This window comes from Pongo pygmaeus, chromosome 18 (assembly GCF_028885625.2).
Source record: "Pongo pygmaeus isolate AG05252 chromosome 18, NHGRI_mPonPyg2-v2.0_pri, whole genome shotgun sequence".
NCBI lineage: Eukaryota > Metazoa > Chordata > Mammalia > Primates > Hominidae > Pongo > Pongo pygmaeus.
The window spans coordinates 23,585,322-23,608,718 of record NC_072391.2 but is presented as its reverse complement, the minus strand read 5'-3'; the positions used below and the strand labels follow the sequence as shown (position 1 = coordinate 23,608,718).

At 46.0% G+C, this 23,397-nt stretch overlaps 1 protein-coding gene across 1 annotated transcript in view; it reads left to right on the top strand.

Moving 5' to 3' along the window:
• LOC129016364 (uncharacterized) overlaps positions 1-11,171 on the top strand; it is a 154,094-nt gene extending 142,923 nt beyond the window's left edge. The window contains 1 exon segment of the mRNA XM_063654026.1: positions 10,469-11,171. Coding sequence (XP_063510096.1) covers positions 10,469-10,473 — 5 coding nt within the window. The 3' untranslated portion in view covers positions 10,474-11,171.
• The last annotated feature ends 12,226 nt before the right edge of the window (positions 11,172-23,397 follow it).

Genomic DNA, 23,397 nt, shown 5'->3' with positions numbered 1-23,397 from the left:
GAATGGCGTGAACCCAGGAGGCAGAGCTTGCAGTGAGCTGAGACTGCACCACGGCACTCTAGCCCGGGCAACAGAGTACGGCACTCTAGCCCGGGCAACAGGGTGAGACTCCGTCTCAAAAAAAACAAAAAAGACCCTGGCACCTCTTTCCTCCTGCCATGATTGTAAGCTTCCTGAGGCCTCCCAGAAGCCAAGCAAATGCTAGAGCCATGCTTGTACAGCCTGTAGAACTGTGAGCCAATCATCTCTATCATTTATGAACTACCCAGCCTCAGGTGCTCCTTTATATCACTGTAGATGGATTCCCTACCCCCTACTAAGCTAAGTGTCCGGAGAGCCACATTAAGTCACCTCTTGAAAATTTGCTATTAGGTTTTTTCTTTTTTAGGACAGTCTCACTCTGTCACCCAGGCTGGAGTGCAGTGGCACAATCTCGGCTCACTGCAACTTCCACCTCCTAAGTTCAAGCAGTTCTCCTGCCTCAGCCTCCCAAAGTGCTGAAGTGACAGGTGGGAGCCACTACGCCCAGCCTTATCAGGGATTTGAATGTACACCACTGTTTAGGGAAAATACTCAGCCCTGTTTTCTCTCTGTTCTCACATCACAACAATCATCAACACAGCAGATGACTTCTGTGACCAAATGTGTGTTATCCCCACTACCAGGGTGTCCCTCTAATTCAGTTCTAACGCTAGCTACCCTTGAGACAGCATCAGATCCCATGTGGTGACAGCTCCTTCATCCAGTGCTGTGTATGATTCCCACAGCCAAAGCCCCCACTAAATGGGCATAGAAGTCAGTGGCAACAACAGGAGTAGACTTCCAAGAGCTTCAGATGCCAGAATTAGTGGCTGCCATTCAGACATTTAAAACCTTAACAGAAGAGAAAATTAATGAATTGGAAAATATGACAATGAAAGGGAGGATGAAATAAGAGGATCCAACGTGTCTAAAAGAAATGCTAGGTGCCGTGGCTCATGCCTGTAACCCCAGCACTATGGGCAGATCGCCTGAGGTCAGGATTTTGAGACCAGCCTGGTCAACAGGGCAAAACCCCCGTCTCTACTACAAATACAAAAATGAGCCAGGTGTGGTGGCGTGCTCCTGTAATCCCAGCAACTATGAAAGCTGAGGCAGGAGAATCGCTTGAACCCAGGAGGTGGAGTTTGCAGTGAGCCGAGATTGCGCCACTGCACTCCAGCCTGAACAACAGAGTAAGACTCCGTCTCAAAAAAAAAAAAAAAAAAAAAAAAAAAAAAAAAAAAAATTCCAGAATGAAAATAGACACAGGACCCTTTAGAGTCAGGAGGCACGATCCCCAATACAATAAATCCATCCATACCAAGACCCATCATAACAAAACTGCAGAAAAAACAAAGAAAAGGTCCTAAAAGCTACTGAAGAGGGTAGAAAGAAGGAAGAATATGTTGATAATTGATCTCCCACCAGCAACAGCAGAAGACAGTGGAGTAAGAGAAAATAAGCATTAGGTTAGCGTGTGTACCCAGCTCAACTATTATTTAAGAATGAAATAGCCTCTCAGCACTGATCTGTCTAGAGGTATCTTTACTGTCTAGACATATCTTTACCACGAATGACACTTACTCAAGGGATCCACCAACGTTCATTTACATACTCTATGGCTGCTTTCCTGCTACAGAGGCAGAGTATTTGCAAGAGAGATCTTATTTCTGCTGTCTGAAAGACTCTATTAAGAAGATGGAAAGATAAGCTACAGATTGGGAAGAATGTTTACAGACCACCTATCAGACTGAGGACTCATCTCTAGAATATATAAAGAACTCAAAGCTCAAAAGTAGGCCAGGTGGGGTGGCTCACACTTGTACTCCCAGCACTTTGGGAGGCTGAGGCGAGATTGCTTGAACCCAGGAGGTCAAGGCTGCACTGAGCCATGATCACACTCCTGCCTGCATGACAGACTGAGACCCTGTCTCACAAAACAAAAACTCAAAAGTAAACAGTGGGAAATAAATGCATGAAAAATGTGTGCAATACCAGCCACAGAGAAACAAGGTAGCGCCACACACCTCAGCTCCAGTGAGTTCTGGCACGGGTGGTGAGTTCCAAGGACTCAGCAGCATAAAGCATTGGTTGAACATCCAAATGGCCAGGGTGTGATTTCAGCGTCCACTTATGAGTGCACCATAAAACGCACCGTTCTAGTACCAAAAATGTGACTGGTGAGAATATAGGACAACTGCTTGCAAAGCTAGGCTTAAGGCAGGAATCAACTTCACGGTGTACCAAGCAGACCCTTGGGAGGCAGCCTTGGACTCGATGAGACGACTACGAAGTGCCAAGACAGGAGGTGGTGTGGCTCCACGGGAACCTCGGAGAACCTGTGAATCAAGCAGAAGTGCTCGTTGTTTTGACCATGTAAATACAAAACTGTCCGCTACTTCAGCCATCAACAAAACATCTGGGAGGACAACAGAGAAGACTTACAGCCACAGTCTCACAATGGAATGGTATCTGCAGTTAAGGTCCTCTCCCTCCCTTAGGGTTTATTTTTTTAAATCAAGGGCTAAGTTATTCCCCTCTTGGACACCAGAGAAGTATCTAAGAAAAGCAGTCACCAATTATAATTAACTTTTGAAGGACAAATTAAAAGGTGGTTATAAGTTACAAAATAAAGGCATATTATGAACTCTAAGAAATTAAGACACTTACTATTCTTAGTAATTTTTTGAGACAGGGCCTCTGCTCTGTCCTTCAGGCTGGAGTGCAGTGGTGCAGCCTTCCGAGTAGCTGGGATTACAGGCATGCGCCACCACCCCCGGCAAATTTTTGTATTTTTAGTAGAGACGAGGTTTCACCATGTTGGCCAGGCTGCTCTCGAACTCCTGACTTCGTGGTCTGCCCACCTCGTGTCTGACCAGAGAAATTAAGACATTCTCAGATAAACAAAAGCTGAGAGAGTTCATTATGCATGAAATGCTAAAGGGAGTCCTTCAAGTCAAAAAAAAAAAAAAGATGCTAGGTGGAAATTTGAGGCCACATATAAAGACCTGTATTGTAATTTTGATTCATCTTTATAATTATTTTATTGGATTTAAAAGATGTATAACTATACATCTATGTTAAATATATAATTTGTGAAAAAAAATAGGCATGGTGGTGGCATGCACTTGTAGTCTCAGCTACTCAGGAGGATCGCTTGAGTCCAGGGGCTTGAGGTTACACTGAGCTATGATAATGCCACTGCACTCCAGCCTGGGTGACAGAGTGAGACCCTGTCTCTAAAAATAGATATATTTTGTGATATCAACAACATAGGAGGGGGGCAGAGCTGTCAAAGAGTAGCGTATTTGTATGTGATCGAACTTACCAGTTTAAAATGGATTGCTATAAATTCAGGATGTTTCATGCAATCCCCATGGTAATGACAACATATCTATAGAATGTACACAAAAGGAAATGAGATCCTAAGTGTGTCACAATAAAAACATCAATTAAACACAAAGGGACGAAATGAGAGAGAAAGCAAACCATAAGCCATGCAGAAAACAATCACCAGCGTGGCACCAGGAAGTCCTTCCCCATTGGGAAGTCCCATCAGTAGTGTGCTGGAGTCTTCCCACAGCAACTGCTCACCGCAGTCCTTGGCTGTGGGCCTCATGACACAGTCACCAGGTTAGAGAGTTGCGTCAGAATGGTAATCTTTAAAAATACAAATGAATTCCACAATCAAAAGACTAAGAGACTTATACAGGTTGAAAGTGAAAGGATGAAATAAGATAGAGAAGGAGTAGCTATACTAATATCAGACAAAATCGACCTAAGGTCAAAAGCTGTTATAAGAGATAATGATAATAGTCAATTCACCAAAAAGATGTAAGTTATAAATGTACATGCAATGTACCTCAGAGCTCCTAAATATATGAAGCAAACACTGTAGAATGAAAGGAGAAATAGATAGTTCTATGATAATGGTAGGAGATTTCACCTCACTTTTATTTTTTTGAGATGGAATCTCACTCTGTTGCCCAGGCTAGAGTGCAGTGGCGTGATAACAGCTCACTGCAACCTCCACCTCCTGGGTTCAAGTGATTCTTATGCCTCAGAGTAGCTGGGATTACAGGCGTATGCCACCACGACCGGCTATTTTCAGTAGAGACAGGGTTTCACCATGTTGACCAGGCTGGTCTTGAACTCCTGACCTCAGGTGATCCACCCATCTTGGCCTCCTAAAGTGCTGGGGTTACAGGCCTGAGCCACTGCACCCGGCCCAATACCTCACTTTCAATAATGGATACAACACCCAGACAGATAACTACCACACACATAACTTCACCCAACAGCAGAAAACACATTCTTCAAAAGTACACGTGGAATGTTCTCCAGGAAAGATTGTATGTTAGGCTTCAAAGCAAGATTTAATACATTTTAAATGACTGAAATCATAATAGAAGGAAAACTGAAATATCCACAAATATGTGGGAACTAAACAACATACTACAAAACCAGTGGATCAAAGAAAAAAAATAAGGAAAATTAGAAAGTATCTTGAGACAAAACATATGAAATCTTATGGGATGCAGCAAAAGCAGTGCTATGAGGGAAATTTGTAGCTGTACACACTTAAATTAAAAAAGAAGCTGGCTGGGTGCGGTGGCTCCACCTGTAATCCCAGCACTTTGGGAGGCCGAGGTGGGCAAATCGTCTCAGGTGAGGAGTTTGAGACCAGCTTGGCTAACATGGCAAAACCCCAGCTCTACTAAAATTATAAAATTTAGCCAGGTGTGGTGGCAGGCACCTGTAATCCCAGCTACTTGGGAGGCTGAGGCAGGAGAATCACTTGAACCCGGGAGGCAGAGGTTGCAGTAAGCTGAGATTGTGCCACTGCACTCCAGCCTGGGTGACACAGCTAGACTCCACCTCTCCCCTCACCCCCGCCCCACCGCAAAAAAAAAAAAAAAAAAAAAGCAGCAGCAGCCAGGCACAGTGACACCGTTCTATAATCCCAGCTACTTGGAAGGCCGAGGGCCAGGAGATTGCTTGAGCCCAGGAGTTTGAGACTAGCTTGGGTAACATGGCAAGTCCCTCTCTCAAAGAAAAAGGAAAAGCTCTCAAACCAACAACCTAACCTTCTACCTTAAGTTATTAGAAAAAGAACAGCCTAAACCCAAAGATAGGAGAAGGAATGAAATAACAAAGGTTAGAGCAGAAATAAATGAAATGGAAGATGGAAAAACAGACCTGTAACTACCAAGGAGATTGAATCAGTGACCAAAAACTTGGAAAGAAAGAAAAGCACAAGATCAGATGCCTTCACTGGTGAATCACCAAACATTTGAAAAATCGATACCAATCCTGCTCATATTCTTCCAAAACGTTGAGGAAAGAATACCTCCAAACTCATTCTGTGAGGCCAGCATTACTGATACCAAAGGCAGACAAAGCACTAGAGGAAAATAGACCGATATTCCTGATAAATACAGATGCAAAAGTTGTCAACAAAATACTAAAAAGGAGAATTCGACAGCATCATAGAAAAGATTATACACCATGATCAAGTGAGATTTATTCTTGGAATGCAAAGATGGTTACCATATAAGAATCAATGTAAGATATCACATTAACAGAATGAACGAAAGAAAACACTTGACTATTTCAGTTAGTGAAGAAAAAGCATTTAACAAAGTTTAATACCCTTTCATGATTAAAAACATACAGACTCGAAATAGAAATGACCTCAACATAATAAAGGTCATATGAACAACCCTCAGCTAACATCACACTCAGTGATGAAAGACAAAGTTTTCCAAGATGAGGAATTAAACAATGATACCTGCTTTCTTAATGCTGGAAATCCTAGCCAGAACTATTAAGAAAGAAAGGAAAAAGAAAAGGCATCCAAATTGGAACGGAGGCAGTAAAATTATCTGTTAATAGATGACATGATCATCTTTGTCGAAAATCCTGAACACTGCATGAAATAAAAAACAACTGTTAGAACTAATAATTTGTCAAAGTTTCAGGATTACAAAATCAACATACGAAAGTCAGTTGCATTTCTACACGCTAACAGTCAACAATCCAAGAAGGAAATTAAGAAAACAATTCCTGCCGGGCATGGTTGTGCACGCCTATAGTCTCAGCTACTTGGGAGGCTGAGGCAGGAGGATCGCTTGAGCCTCAGAGGTCAAGGCTGTCAGTTTTGATGATGATTATGCCTGTGAACAGCCACTGTACTCCAGCCTGGGCACCACAGTGAGACACCATCTTTAAAAAAAAAAAAAAAGTCCATTTACAATAGCATCAAAAAGAATAAAATGGGAATAAACTTAACCAGGAGGCAAAGACTTTGGCAGGATGTAGAGTCCCAGAGACCGGTTGTACAACAAATGTAAAGGCATCTCATATTTATGGATTATAAGAATATCATTAAGATGTCAATACTACTCAAAAGTGATCTACAGGTTTAGCGTAATTGCTATCAAAATCCCAGTGGCATTTTTTCTTCAATTATAGAAAAATCCATCCTAAAGTTTATACACGATTTCAAGGGACCCCAAATGGCCAAAACAATCTTGAAAACAAAGAACAAAGTTGTACGTCTTATACTTCCCAATTTCAAAATTTATTGAAAGCTACAGTGGTCAAAAGTGTGGTACTGGCGTAAAGACATACATACAGACCAGTGGAATGAAATACAGAGTCTAGAAAGAAACTCTTACACATGTGGTCAAGTGATTTCAATAAGGATGCCAAGACTATTGAATGGGGGAAAGGACAGTCTTTCAACAAATGGTGTTGGGAAAACTAGATATCCACATGCAAAAGAATGAAGTTAACCTCTAACCTTATAACATGTTGGAAAAAAAAAAAAAGAAAACCTCAATAATGGATCAAAGACCTAACTGTAAGAGCTAAAACTATACAACTCTTAAAACACAGTAGGAGGGCTTCCTTTGTCAATGATTTCTTAGATATGGAGCATATGACACCAAAGGCACAAGCAACAAAAGGAGAAATAGACAAACTGGATTGCATTGAAGGATACTATTAACACAGTGAAAAGGCGTCCTACAGAATGGGAGTTAAGATGTGCAAATTATATCTGATAAGGAGTTCCCATCTAGAATACATAAAGCACTCTCACAATATAACAACAAAAACCTGACCCGGTTCAACAATGTACAAAGGGCCCGGCGCGGTGGCTCACACCTGTGATTCCAGCACTTTGGGAGGCCGATGCGGGTGGATCACCTGAGGTCAGAAGTTCGAGACCAGCCTCAACATGTTATCCACGGGGTTTCTCACCCCGTCTCTACTAAAAATACAAAATTAGCTGGGCGTGGTGGGCGCCTGTAATCCCAGCTACTTGGGAGGCTGAGGCAGGAGAATTGCTTGAACCTGGGAGGCAAAGGTTGCGGTGAGCCGAGATTGCGCCATTGCACTCCAGCCTGGGCAACAAGAGTGAAGTCCGTCTCAAAAAAAAAAAAAAAAAACATGTACAAAGGACTTGAATAGACATTTCTCCAAATAAGATATGTAAATGGCCAATAAGCACATAAAAAGATGCTCAACATCACTAATTATTAGGGGAACTCAAATCAAAACCACATGGAGGGGCCAGGCACAGTGGCTCACGCCTGTAATCCCAGCACTTTGGGAGGCCAAGATGGGTGGATCACTTGAGGTCAGGAGTTCGAGACCAGCCTGGCCAACGTGGTGACACCACGTCTCTACTAAAAATAAAGAATTAGCTGGGAGTGGTGGTGTATGCCTGTAGTCCCAGCTGCTCAAGAGGCTGAGGCAGGAGAATTGCTTGAACCCGGGAGGCAGAGGTTGCAGTGAGCTGAGATCCCGCCACTGCACTCCAGCCTCGGTGACAGAGCAAGACTCTGTCTCAAAAAAAAAAAAAAAAAAAAAAAAAAAGTACATGGAGGTGCCACCTCAGACCTATTAGGATGGCTGTAATCAATACAGAAAATAACAAGTGTTAGGACATTGAGTTGTTTGAACCTTTGTGTGTTCTTACTGGGAATATAAAATGGTGCTGCAGCTATGGAAGACAGTATGGCAATTCATCAAAAAGTTAATAGGCCAGGTGCGATGGCCCACACCTGTAATCCTAGCACTTTGGGAAGCTGGGGTGGGCAAATCACTTGAGGCCAGGAGTTCAAGACCAGCCTGGCCAACATGGTGAAACCCCATCTCTACTACAATACAAAAATTAGCCGGGTGTGGTGGTGCGGCCCTGTAATCCCAGCTACTTGGGAGGCTGAGGCATGAGGATCACTTGAACCCGGGAGGCGGAGGTTGCAGTGAGCTAAGATCGCACCACTGCATTCCAGCCTGGGTGACAGAGCCAGACTCTGTCTCAAAACAAAGAGTTACCATACAGTCCAGCAATTCTACTTCTGGGTATGTATCCCCTAAAATTCAAAGGGTCTCACACATTTATACACCGATGTTCATAGCAGCATTATTCACAACGGCCAGAAGACAGCAGCAACCCAAGTGTCCACTGACAGATAAATGTGGTCCCTCCATACAATCAATCGTGATGCAGCCTTCAAAACGAAGGAAATTCTGACACACGCTACCACATGGATGACCCTTGAGGACATTATACAAAGTGAAATAAGCCAGTCACGAAAACATAAGTACTGTATGACTCCACCTATTTGAAGCACCTACAGTAATCAGTTTCACAGAGACAGAAAGTACAGTGGTGGCTGCCGGGAGCTGGGAGAGAGCAGTAATGGGTTATTTAATGGGGATAAAGTTTCAGTTTGGCGGGATTTACTGAGTTCCAGAGACTGGTTGCACAAAAATATGAATGTACTTACACTGAATTGTGTACTTTAAAATGGTTATGGTAAATTTTACATGTCTTTAACTACATTTAAAATTTTTTACACTAGAAATGTATATTGAGCATCTCTGTGCTAGGTGTGGTGATACAATGATAAACATTTTACCTATGAACACCGTAGTTATAAAACCAAACACTCTTAGAATTTCATCTCCTTAAGCGTAAAAACTAGCACAGACAGGCAATAGACACAGACCCACAGGACTCAGATAGTAGGCTTATTAGACACAGATTATAGATTTTAGCAGGGAACTAGAAATTATTAAAATTACTAATTACTAAATTTGTAGTTTAGTAATTAATTTAGCAAATCAGCTAATTTACTAATTACTGAAAATTATATATCTGAAAAAGAACCAGAATGTAGTAGAAAGAGATGGCAGAAAAGGCCACCTAAACCCCATATTTTAAACAGTTCTCTTAGCAGATGAGGAATAGAAGGGTACTTCCCGGCCAGGCAATGTCACTCATGCCTGTAATGCCAGCACTTTGGGAGGCCGAGGCAGGCAGATCACCTGAGGTCAGGAGTTTGAGACCAGCCTGACCAACATGGTGAAGCCCTGTCTCTACTAAAAATATAAAAATTAGCCGGGCATAGTGGCATGTACCTGTAATCCCAGCTACTTGGGAGGCTGAGGCAGGAGAATCACTTGAACCCGGGACGCAGAGGTTGCAGTGAGCTGAGATTGCACCACTGCACTCCAGCCTGGGCGACAGAGCAAGACTCCATCTCCAAAAAAAATAAATAGCTGGGCACGGTGGCTCGCTCCTGTAACCCCAGCACTTTGGGAGGCCAAGGCAGGTGGATCACTTGAGGTCAAAAGTTCGAGATCAGCCTGGCCCAACCCCGTCTCTACTAAAAATATAAAAATTAGCCAGGTGTGATGGCAGGCGCATGTAATCCCAGCTACTCAGGAGGCTGACGCAGGAGAATTGCTTGAACCCGGGAGGCAGAGGTTGCCGTGAGCCACTGTACTCCAGCCTGGGTGATAGAGCGAGACTCCATCTCAAAAAAATTAAAGCCCATCTTTTAAACAGTTCTCCTAGCAGATGAGGGATAGAAGGACACTTCCTTTGCCTGGTAGCTCTGAGTGTCCATCTGTGCCCTTGTCCACCCCACTTGATGGTGAAACAGCAGAGCAGTCCCTCTAGGGCCAGGAGCACCGTGGCATGGCCTCCACCACATGCTATACTGAAGATCTCACCCACACAGTGAGCTCCCTTTAGCCCACACTTTGGGTTGGATGCATCCTGAGCTCTCAAAGCATCGTGTGCTAAGGTTCCGACCTCCCCTTGGCTAGGAACTATGTCTTGGTCTTCTTTGTGTCCAGGGTGCTGGCAGCAGAGCCTGACACTCCACAGATGCTTGTTCAATTTCCAAGGAACGCAGCAGGCTGGGCCTAGCACCACTGCCTGCAAAGGCCCTGCAGGTGTAGGGACTCATTGACCCATGCCGGCTGCTCTTACAAAAAGGAGGGAGGGAGATGAGTGGGAGTGGAGGGGGAGTTGTCGTTTTAATAATGAGGGCCAGGGGCCCCAGCATAATTTATTTCAAGAAACAGCAGGGGCCTCCTCTGGGGCCCATAGCCTAGTCTTACTTCTCTTCTCTCTCCTTTACAGTTTGAGATTTTGTCTATGCCAGCACTAGGCTGCCAGACTTCAAACTCCTTCACCTTCTACTGCAATTCCAGCTCCCTGGCAATGGCAAGATTCATGGCTGGGACAGAATAACTAGCATGGAATGCCAGGAAACTCAGAACCGCACATGCTGCAAACGCAGGGAAGAAGGGCTCCTTGCCACTGGGCTCAAAATACTTGCGGGGGACATGAAACTCTCCCACTGGTCTGGGTAATTCTCCCCCTTCCTCCACACCTCCACTGTAAACCAGGAGACAGTGCGGCCAGCGAGTACCAGCTCTGCAGAGAAAACTCCACCTGGCCCCTGTTCGTGCCCAAGATATTTATTCACTTATTCAACAGCCATTTGGGAAGCCACTGCTTCAGAATGCTGACTGCGTGCTGGGGGACACGAAGCCAGCTCAGCTGCTTGGTGCTGGCTTTCCCTGCCTGACCCAGGGGTCTTTTGAGACAGGAGATTCCTTGAGGGGAACTGATGGCCCCAAGCCCATTAATCAGAAACCCAGGTAGGGAGCTTCTCTCTTTGGGGTAGACACACTGGGACCCTGGGGAGCCCTGGGGAGGACCTCTGTTTTGGTAGGGGCACCTGTGAACTCAGGCCCCCAGGCTGTATCATTGGAAGTTTTTTACTTTCTTTTGGGAATATAACTTTTTCCTTTGAGTTTTCAACTGAAAAATAAAGCTGGCAGAATCCAAGAACATGTCTCTGGATTGCTGGGGTTGATTATCCACTCAAGAGAGGGGGAGGTGTGGGTGGCTATGGAATCTGCTCACCGATAGGGGGTGCCCTAGAGCCCTCTCTGCACTGAGCCTGGTAGGAGCTTGTAGGGTCCAGATTCCAGAGCAAAGGGCAAGGCATCAGCCACGGGGACTGAGGCAAGCTGAAGGCCAGACTTGACCGTCCTTGACCTCCGCCCCATCATCCCCCCCAATGAATCCCTGGTGCACAGCAGGTGCTAGATGAAGTTCCGAAGAAAGAACTCCAGGGTGAATGGGAATGAGAAGGTTGGTCCTCCACACCCCCACACTGGAGGGAAGACAGAAGGAGAGTGGCTGTGATTTGAGTGTTTTGCTATGGTTACAGCCTAAAGACCCTGGAGACCAGGCACTGCTCCAAGTGCCTTGAAAGATGTTTGATCTGGGGGCTGGGTGTGGTGACTCACGCTTGTAATCCCAGCACTTTGGGAGGCCGAGGTGGGTGGCTCATAAGGTCAGGAATTCAAGACCAGCCTGGCCAACATGGTGAAACCTCATCTCTACTGGGGGGAAAAAAAAAAAAAAAAAAAAATCCGGGCGTGGTGGCTGGCGCCTGTAATCCCAGCTACCCAGGAGGCTGAGGCAGAAAACTGCTTGAACCCAGGAGGCGGAGACTGCAATGAGCCAAGATCACACCACTGCACTCCAGCCTGGCAACAGAGACTCCGTCTCAAAAAAAAAAAAAAAAAAAAAAAAGTTTGGGTCGGGCACAGTGGCTCACTCCTGTAATCCCAGCACTTTGGGAGGCCAAGGCGGGTGGATCATGAGGTCAGGAGATCAAGACCATCTTGGTTAACATGGTGAAACCCCATCTCTACTAAAAATACAAAAAATTAGCCGGGCGAGGTGGCGGGCTCCTGTAGTCCCAGCTACTCAGGAGGCTGGGGCAGGAGAATGGTGTGAACCTGGGAGGCGGAGCTTGCAGTGAGCCGAGATCGCGCCACTGCACTACAGCCTGGGCGACAGAGCGAAGACTCCGCCTCAAAAAAAAAAAAAAAGAAAAAAAAGATGTTTGATCTTAAACCTTACAATAGTCCAATGAGGAATGGATGATCCCCACTTAATGAGAGAAGAAACAAAGGCTCAGAGAGTTGAGGGGATTTCCCCAAGGTCATACAACCTACAAACAGCCAGGATGGCGCTGACGCGCGCCTGCCTGCCTCCCAAGGCTGCCCAACCTCAGTCAGCCCCCACTTCTGCTTTTGCAATAAAAGAAAAGCAAATCACTGGTGCGCAGGGGACCCTGAGCAATTCAGAGTCAGATGCAACTAGAGTGTGCAGCCACCTGACCTGTTGGTTTCTCAATATGCTTAACGGATCCATGATTTCTGGTCCAGAAAGGAAATGCAGAAGCCTTTCCTTCCTGCCTCCCACACTCTGTGGGTCAAGTATTTACCAAAAACACAGCAGTGGACTGGACACCAGCAGAGATACAAAGAGGGAAACATAGTTCTCCCTTCTCAAGGCAGGTTGGACAACATCAATACTTTGCAACTGGGGGGCGTGAGTGGAGTACTTGTGCATGAATTCGAAACAGATAGGAGAGGGAATGATTCCAGCGGAAAGACCAATTCACGTCTACAATATACACTGAACTCCAGCCTGGACAACATAGCAAGACTGTCTCTAAAAAAGTTTAATCATTAGCCAGGCATGGTGGCACATGCCTGTAGCCACCTAGGAGGCTGAGGCAGGAGGATCACTTGAGCCCAGGAGTTCGAAATCACAATAAACTATGATCACACCACTGCACTCCAGCCTGGGCATCAGAGCAAGGCCCTATCTCCAAAACAAAACAAGGTAACACGTTTACATACAAATCAATGTAACAAAATCCAAAATAAAATATTACCAAACAAACCCCACTGGGGCCTAAAAAAAATGACCTAAACCAAGTGAGACTTCTACAGTGTGACAAGGATGGCTCAAAATTAGAACATCTTTTAATTTCATATATATATATTTTTTTTTCTTTTTTTTTTTTTTCTTTTTTGAGATGGAGTCTCGCTCTGTTACCCAGGCTGGAGTGCAATGGTGCGATCTAGGCTCACTGCAAGCTCCGCTTCCTGGGTTCACTCAGTTCTCCTGCCTCACCCTCCTGGGACTACAGGCGCCCGCCACCACACCCGACTAGTTTTTTTGTATTTTTAGAAGAGATGGGGTTTCACCATGTTAGCCAGGATGCTCTCGATCTCCTGACCTTGTGATCTGCCTGCCTCGGCCTCCCAAAGTGCTGGGATTACAGGTGTGAGCCACTGCGCCCAGCCTAATTTCATTCATATTAATATGTTAAAAATCATAATCATCGTAGATGTTGAAAAGGCATTTGACAAAATTTACTACAAAATTTAGGGAAAAAAACCCCATCAAATTAGAAAGAGGGATACTTCCTTAAATTACACACAATAAAGGAAATTACATCCAGACACATACCCATCAAGCCAGAGCCCAGCATCATTTGTAGGGGATGGAAGCAACACAAGCTTCCATTAACCTTCGCAACAAAAGAATGGCCTCTGTTACCACTATTATTTTGGAGGCCCTAGCTGATGAAACTAGGCAAGGAGGAAAGTAAAACATTTAAGAAAAAAGCAGGAGGTAAAATAATTATATTTACTCTGAAAAATGAGGCAGACAGATTTTGCTAAGGAGTTAGGTACAAAAGTAACATATTAAGCAGCCTTCCTTTTTCTTAATTTTTAAAATATGGAGATGGGGCCGGGCACAGCTCATGCCTGTAATCCCAGCACGTTGGGAGGCCGAGAGAGGCGGATTGCTCAAGGCCAGGAGTTCGATACCAGCCTGGCCAACGTGGCAAAACTCCATCTCTACTAATAATACAAAAATTAGCCGGGTGTGATAGCACACACCCGTAATACCAGGTACTCAGAAGGCTGAGGCACGAGAATTGCTTGAACCCAGGACGTGGAGGTTGCAGTGAACCGGGACTGCATTACTGCACTTAGCCTGGGTGACAAAGAAAGACCCTGTCTCAAAAAAAAAAACAAATAAAATAAAATAAAGATGCAGTCTTACTATGATGCCCAGGCTGGTCTCAAACTCCTGGGCTCGAGCAATCCTTCTGCCTCAGTCTCCCAAAGTGCTAGGATTATAGGCGTGAGCCACCAAGCCTGGCCTCAGTCTTCCTATGTACAAACAAGCAGTTAGAAAAGTTAACAGAAGAAAACATCCCATTTGCAACAGCACACTCCCAAAAAACAAAACTCTCAGAAATAAATGTGCAAAAATATACACACACAATCTATATGAAGAAATCTTTCGAATGCTGCCGAGGGATATGAAACACTTTGAATGCAAAGAAGGCCATGCTGCATGTGTTATTGAGAAAGGTTCAACATTAAAAAGATGTCACATCAATATCAAGCGGGGGTGTGTGGAAATGGAGCCTTCACACATGCAGGGGGGAACGTGGCAGTATGGCCACTCCAAAACACAGTTTGGCAGTTTCTTAAAAAGTGAATATAAATCCACCTTATGGGGCCAGACACGGTGGCTCATGCCTGTAATCCCAGCACTTTGGTAGGCCAAGGCAGGTGGATCACCTGAGGTCAGGAGTTAGAGATGAGCCTAGCCAACATGGTGAAACCCCATCTCTACTAAAAGTACAAAAAAAATTAGCTGGGTGTTACAGGTAGTGGGCGCCTGTAATCCCAGCTACTCGGGAGGCTGAGGCAGGAGAATCACTTGAACCCAGGAGGCAGAGGTTGCAGTGAGCCAAGATCGTGCCACTGCACTCCAGCCTGGGCGACAGAGCAAGACTCCATCTGAAACAAACAAAAATTAGCCAGGTGTGGTCGCACACACCTGTAATCCCGGCTACTCAAGAGGCTGAGCCAGGAGAATAGCTTGAACCCGGGAGGCAGAAGTTGCAGTGAGCCAAGATCATGCCACTGCACTCCAGCCTGGACAACAGAGACTGTCTCCTAGATAGATAGATAGAAAGAGATAAAAAATAAAGTGTCAAAATCAGTGGCTTTTTGTATACTTACCGAACGGTGCATCCATCACTACAATTCAATTGATTTTACAACATTTTCATTTCCCCAACAAGGAACCCTGTTATCCTTAGTCATCACCCCTCCCAATTCTTCCTTCCTCCCCAGCACTGGGTGACCAGTAATCTGCTCCCTCTCTCTCTGGATTTTCCCATTCTGGACATTTCACATAAATGGAATCATACAATATGTGGCCCTTTGTCATTGGCTGCTTGGACTTGGCATGAAGTTCGAGGCTCACCCATGTGTGGACATTTCACATAAATGCAATCATACAATACGTGGCCCTTTGTCATTGGCTGCTTAGACTTGGCATAAAGTTCGAGGCTCACCCATGTGTGGCCCATGTCTGTGCTTCATTTCTTTTTACTGCCTTCTTGCCCAAGTGGTTTCATAAGCCCCGTAGGGTGTGTGTTGTAATCCCTAGAACAATCGCTAAAGAAAACATATATAGCTAAAAACACAGAGCAAAAAGATATAGCCAAAAGCCAACAGAGATGAAAGGAAATGTGAAGAATCACTCCATTAATCCAAAAGAAGGCAAGAAAGGAGGAACAAGAGACAAAGCGAAATAGGCTGGGCGCGCTGGCTCCCTACGAAAAATACAAAAAAAAAAAATTAGCTGGGCGCACTGGCGCGCACCTGTGATCCCAGCTACTCGGGAGGCTAAGGCAGGAGAATCGCTTGAACCCAGGGCGGGGGGAGGGGTGCGGAGGTTGCAGGGAGCCGAGATCATGCCACTGCACACTCCAGCCTGGGCGACAAAGCAAGACTGTGTCTAAAAACAACAACAACAACAAAAAACACAAATAGCATACATTAGAATTTCCATTGGGCTGGGCGCAGTGGCTCACACCTGTAATCCCAGCACTCTGGGAGGCCGAGGCAGGCGGATCACGAGGTCAGGAGATAGAGAACATCCTGGCTAACACGGTGAAACCCTGTCTACTAAAAAATACGAAAAATTAGCCAGGCGTGGTGGCAGGCGCCTGTAGTCCTGGCTACTTGGGAGATTGAGGCAGGAGAATGGCGTGAACCCGGGAGGCGGAGCTTGCAGTGAGCCGAGATTGCACCACTGCACTCCAGCCTGGGCGACAGAGTGAGACTCCGTCTCTTAAAAAAAAAAAAAAAAAAAAGAGAAATTCCATTGAACGAAAGTGAACTAAACACTCCAAGTGAAAGTGAGATAGACTAAATTTAAAAAAAACAAACAAAAACATGACTCACCTACATAACGTGTAGAAGAGGCACACTTTACATAGAAAAACAGATAAGATGAAAATACAGGATGAAAAAAGATATCTATGTAAACATTAATTATAAAAAAGCTCTATTAACATCAGATAAACAGATAATATGTGGGTTTCCTACTTTTTTGATGGAACAATTAAAAACGCAGAAAATGGGGTTGGTACAGTGGCTCACCACTTTGGGAGGCCAAGGTGGGCAGATCACTTGAGCTCAGGAGCTTGAGACCATCCTGGACAACATAGTGAGACCTCATCTCTATCAATAACAACTGCCACCTAAGAAAATGGCATTTTTCATGAGGAACATCAAATACTGTGCTATCCTTTGCCCAACTTCTGGTTAAGTCTTTCCTAAAACCAAGGCCCAGCTTTGGGACTCCTGCAGTTCCATTAGGTGTCAATAAGTCCCTTTTGCCAAAAATTAAGAAAAACAACCAAAAGCCCATCCACCAATGAGTGGATAAACCAAATGTGGTCTATCCATATGATGGAATATTATGTCATAAAAAGGAATCAGTCATAAAAAGGGATGAAGTACTGATATAGGCCACAACATGAATGGATATTGAAAACACCATGCTGAGCCAGGCATGGTGGCTCACACCTGTAATCCCAGCACTTTGGAAGGCTGAGGCGGGTGGATCACTGGAGGCCAGGAGTTCAACACCAGCCTGGCCAACATGGTGTAACCCCATTTCTACTAAAAATACAAAAATTAGCTGGGCATGGTGGCAGGTGGTTGTAATCCTAGCTACTTGGGAGGCTGAGGCAGGAGAATCACTTGAACCAGGGCGGCAGAGGTTGCAGTGAGCCGAGATCGTGCCACTGCCCTCCAGCCTGGGCGACTGAGTGAGACTCTGTCTCAAAACACCAACAACAATTTTAAAAACCCACCATGCTGAGTGCCAGAAGCCAGACACAAAATGCTATATATTGTGTGATTACATTGGAAAGAAATGTCCAAAACAGACCAATTCATATAGACAGAAAGTACATTCATGATGGCAAGAGCTGAGGGGGATGGGAGGATTGTGGGATTGACTGTTAATGGGTATGGCGTTTCTTTTAGGGTGATGAAGTGTTCTCGAATTAGTAGTGGTGATGGTTGTACCACCGTGTGAATACGCTAAACACCAGAGAAAGGCCAGGCATGGTAGTTCACGCCTGTAATCCCAGCACTTTGGGAGGCCGAGGCAGGCAGATCACCTGAAGTCAGGAGTTCAAGACCAGCCTGCCCAACATGGTGAAACCTCATCTCTACAAAAAATACAAAACGTAGCCAGGAATGATGGCGGGTGCCTGTAACCCCAGCTACTCGGGAGCCTGAGGCAGAAGAATGGCTTGAATCCAGGAGGCGCAGGTTGCAGTGAGCCGAGATCGTGCCATTGCACTCCAGTCTGGGTGACAGAGCGAGACTCCATCTCAAAAACAAAAAACGTCAGAGAATGGTACACTTTAAAGTGCTGCATTTCGTGGTATGTGAATTACTTATCAATTCCTTAAGACTACTAGGAGAAGGAAGGCATTGCAAATGATATTTGGTTTTGTAATTAAACAAGAAATTTCTCCCTCTCCCCCCAAAAAAGTTCTCTTTCAGTTTCTGCAAACTTCCTCCTTCCCTCCCCTACCCATCCACCCAGAGGAATTTTATCTGTTCCTGCCTCAACAGATTAGAGGGCTTTGTCTGTCTTTTGAGGCCTGGTAGGTAAATTAGAAAGGGGTCCCAAGTAAATAGAGAGAGAGGCATCCCAGAGCCCTGCTCCATCTGAGCCTCCCACGGCCCATGACTCACTTTACCCAGTAACACGCTTCCCTTCCAGTTTACCATCTGGAAGAAAGAATAAACTTATTTTTCTTATTCACCAATAATTTCTATAAACCAAACATTGCAAACAAGGGTTTCCTTAGCAACCTCTATCTCATTCTCTTCAGATACCAATTGCTCTCCAGTAAAGGGAGTGTCCTGTTCCACACAACTTAAATTCACTTGGAAATCTCACTTAAAACAGAAAAGTTAAGGTCTTCATAAGGTTTACTAGGGACAAAGCGTTTGCAGGAATGCACGGGGCTGAAGGTCAAAGGCAAAGAAAACAAGGCACAAATTATTTCACCCTGATTTGGTTTGTCCTTGTACACTCATGGTTAACAGGTCACCTCGCAATGACAAATCTGCTTTTGAAGTTTTTTTTTTTTTTTTTCTGGAGGCAGAGTCTTCTTCTGTCGCCGAGGCTGGAGTGCAGTGGGGCGATCTCGGCTCACTGCAATTTCTGTCTCGCAGGGTCAAGCGATTCTTCTGCCTCAGCCTCTGAGTAGCTGGGATTACAGGCACCCACCACCATGCCTGGCTAATTTTTGATTTTTAGTATAGACGGGGTTTCACCATGTTGGCCAGGATGGTCTAAAACTCCTGATTCTCAAGTGATCCACCCGCCTTGTCCTCCCAAAGTGCTGGGATTATAGGCATGAGCCACCGCGCCCGGCCAGGTCAGTTTTCTCTAACAGAAGTAACAAAACAGATATAATCCAAAATCACAGATATATCAAAATTTTAAAAATGGTGTTGGAGGCCAGGTGCAGTGGCTCATGACTGTAATCCCAACACCTTGGGAGGCCGAGGCAGGAGGATCACTTGAGACCAAGAATTCAAGACCAGCCTGGCCAACACACCGAGACCTCGTATCTATAAAAAAGTTTGGTTTTTTTGTGGTTTTTTTTTTTTTGAGATGGAGTCTCGCTCTGTTGCCCAGGCTGGAGTGCAGTGGGGCCATCTCGGCTCACTGCAAGCTCCGCCTCCTGGGTTCATGCCATTCTCCTGCCTCAGCCTCCCCAGTAGCTGGGACTACAGGCCCCACCACACGCCCGGCTAATTTTTTGTATTTTTAGTATTCACTGTGTTAACCAGGATGGTCTCAGTCTCCTGACCTCATAATCTGCCCGCCTCAGCCTCCCAAAGTGCTGGGATTACAGGCATGAGCCACCGCACCCGGCCAAAAGTGTTTCATGGTATTGGAAAATGCTGACTTGGGTAGTGACAGTTTCAATGCATCATTGCCTGGCCTTCTGGGTTTCACCTTGAACCTTGTGACAGGTGATCAAGTCATGTGTCCAAGCTCAGGGACTTCCTGTTGTACAGAGATGCTGCTGCCTGGGGCACCCTACTCCAATCCCCCTCCCTTCTACTTGTCACGGTGTATCATATTCAGCCCAGACCAGGGCAAGCCCCGCTCATGTCATCAGCCCTGCCCTGGCCAACAGCCTAGAAAAGATGCAGGTCAATTCCCACAAAGGGCAGGGTGACTCAGTTCACTCACATGCTACAAGCCAGCTGCCTGCCTTGCACTCTCTCCAGACCTGGGCTGTATGCAAACTGCACAGACAGGGCCCCGTGCTCAGAAGGGTCCCCAGTGCTTGCTTGGATGCTCTGTTACCATCTTGAATCTTAATTTCTGAAAATTATTGATTTTCATTTTATGCTGATCTCTGCAAATTAAGTAGCCATTCCTACTTCAGAGCCACTTAACGAAGGTTCTTGGGTGGCTGGAATAGGCTGGGGTTTCCATAAAATAAGGGACTGGCTGGCCGGGCACGGTGGCTCACGCCTGTAATCCCAGCATTTTGGGAGGCCAAGGTGGGCGGATCACGAGGTCAAGAGATTGAGATCATCCTGGCTAAAAGAGTGAAACCTCGTCGCCACTAAAAATACAAAAAGTTAGCCAAGAATGGTGGCACACACCTGTGGTCCCAGCTACTTGGGAGGCTGAGGCAGGAGAATTGCTTGAACCTGGGAGGCAAAGGTTGCAGTAAGCTGAGACTGCGCCACTGCACTCCAGCCTGGGCAACAGAGCGAGACTCCATCTCAAAAACAAAACAAAACAAAACAAAACAAGGCGGGGGAGGTGGTGCTGGCCAGGCACAGAGCCCCTGCAACAGGAAGACCCTTCCCTTGCTCTAAAGTAACCCTCTCATAGCCATTTCTTAATGGAGCCTTAAACAGCCTGGTGACCTGCCCTCAACTGTTTTAATCATTGGCTGTCCCCTTCTTCAAGAGCAGGTGCATTTCACATAAGTGCATAATTAATACTAACAAGAGGGGCCGGTGCCCGTGTGCTGGGGCCCTGTCATGTGTATTCTGTGCTCAGGGTCCCTGGGAGGCACAGGACCCAGATCTATCCTTACAGTATGACTATAGATCACTCTAGAGTGGCCTGTCCTGAGCAGGACAAGACCCGGCAACCCTTTTGGTCAATGCTGGAGCGTCTCCCAGGGATGAGCAATGGTGGCGTTTGCAGGATGGCTGGCAGCACTCGGCAGTGGGCCAGCTGTGCCTCAGTGATTCTGGTGGTTCAAACCCACAACCCAGCCAACTCACCCTGGGCTCCAACCAGCCTGGCTAACTGGGGACAGCCATTCCCAGCTGCACTCAGGCATCCGAAAGACCCTTCCTTTCCTGCGAAGCCTCTTTCAGGGTTTCAGGAAGGAAGTGGAGACAGTAAGGGGAAACCACAAACCCATATAACTCTAATAGTATCACCTCTTGGTCCATGGGGGTGGGGGGAGGGTGCTTCCCATGTTGAATTTCATCCTGAAGCCACCCTGGTGGGGGGAGGGGAAATGCCATTCTGTCCATCTCACAAACAACATCGCATTGGCCCCGAGAGATGAAGCCGGGGACTGAGACTGGCTAGCAAAGCCAGGATCGCAACCGACCGGGTCTCTCCAACTTGGGAGCTTTAAGGGCAGGCTGTTGGTTTCTGCAGATACTGGCCTAGCATAGCCCATGTGATCAGCCAGGGCTCAGGTCCCTCTGCTGACAGGTTTCCCTCCTAAGGACACTGGTGGGGCTGTAGCCCCGTCAGATCATCTGTCCCTGGGAACACTCTTTTCCAGGGAACTCCAATGAGGAAGAGAAAGTGGGGACCCATCAACTTCCGTGTCTCTGAAAACAACTTTGTCAAAGTGTGTAAGGACCCAACACTCTGCTTATAATCAAACGGCTCGGGACCCCTCCGCTCTGAGCGCTTCAACATTGGGCATTCCTTTTCCTGTTTGGGTCTCAAACTCTGCCTCTGGAATCTTGTTTTGAAGGCTAAGTTTCCAGCCAGAACAAGTGCCCACACTCTATTATCCCAAACCCATCCCCTTGCCTTAGCCAAGAAGGCTGATGACAGACAGGGTCTTTGCTCTGCTAGACAGAGCTGGCTATGACTGAAGGACCCTCAGATGCAGGCAGAGCCCTTTGTCCTTTTGTGTCACTGTGCAGACCACCTTGGGAGCTGATTATGCTCCTTAAACCTTCTGGGAACGCTTATGGCCCCCAGCACTGCAAAAAGGATTAAGTCAACTGAGAAGAGACATGTTTTTCCAATTAGTTATAAATCACCCATGTTGGAATTTTTGCAAAACTGGCTGGTTGCTTTCCCATTACCCAAGATTCCTCATTCTTTCTGTATAATTTCACAAAGTTTTCAAGTAAATTTGGTACTAAAGGCCCATGACCATGAAATAAACAGGACACTCACAGCGAAGTGCTAAAGCCAAAATCTCATCTTCCATGCGCCATGCAATGAGAAAGGAGATGGAAAGTAACTTCCACCTACCAAACTTCCCTACCCCAGGTTTCTGAAGACACATCAACACGCGCAACGACATTTGTGTTTGGATATGCATTTTACTACATACGTACATCTTTAAAAAGATTTTTCCCACTGACATTTATTTCTCATGCCAAGTTGGGGCCAGCCGCCAAACTGGGGAGACTAAGATCCTGGAGTCAATGCGCTCATTCTCCTTAAAGGATTGTGACACCACCCAGAGAGGCGGAGAATGTGGTAAAGGCAGGGAAAACACGATTCTCCCACCTAGGAAGACAGAAGAGCTCTCGCAATGGGCAGGGCAGCTCTGGAAGCAAGTGACTAATAGCAGGAATATTACAGTCAGTGCATCAACACACGGGATGAATTTAACGAGGCTGGTTTTTTTTTTGTTTGTTTTTGTTTTTTGTATGATGGAGTCTTGCTTTGTCACCCATGCTGCAGTGCAATGGTGTGATCTTGGCTCACTGCAAGCTCCGCCTCCTGGGTTCAAGTGATTCCCCTGCCTCCGCCTCCCGAGTAGCTGGGACTACAGGGCGGCGAACAAGGCTGTTCTTACTCCAATTTTGCAAAGTGAGGAAACGGAAGCCCAAAGAGGCTGTGTGTCCCAAATCATTTATTGAGTGGTTGTAAAGCTGGGATTGGAACCATGCTGTCTGGATCTGAAGCCCTCTTGTGCTGTTCCATCTGGCAGGTCCTTGTGGACAGAATTCTAAAATACCCCTTCCCCTTCACAGACACGATTCCCACCCCTGTTGGATACACCTTCCCCCAGGCATTCAACTGAACACAAATCTAGGTGTTGCTGTGCAGTGATTTTGCAGAAGTAAAGTCCCAAGTCACCTGACCTTAAGGTAGGGGGCCTGAGCCAATCACATGAGCCCTCTCTAAACCTGGGCCCAGGAAATCAGAGGCTGGAGAGCAGGAGGCAGATTCAAGGCTCATTCCTGAAGATGGAGGGGACCTCTAGGAGCCTCCAGTTTACAGCTGGCAAGGAAATGGGACCTCAGCCCTACAACTGCAAGGAACTGAATTCTGCCAACAGCCTGATGAGCCTGGATGCCCATTCTGGATTCTTCTCAAAGCCTCCCGAAGAGAGCTCAGCTGGCCGACACCTCGATTTTGGCCTAACGAGGCCCTGAGCAGAGAACCCAACAACACCCTACCAGACCCCGACCCACAGAAACTGTGAGATATTAATACATTTGTTTTTTTAAGCTGCTAAGTTTGTGGCAATTCATGACATGGCATTACAGGCTCTGACCAGAGGCCTCAAGCACCAAGCCCGGCTGTCATAC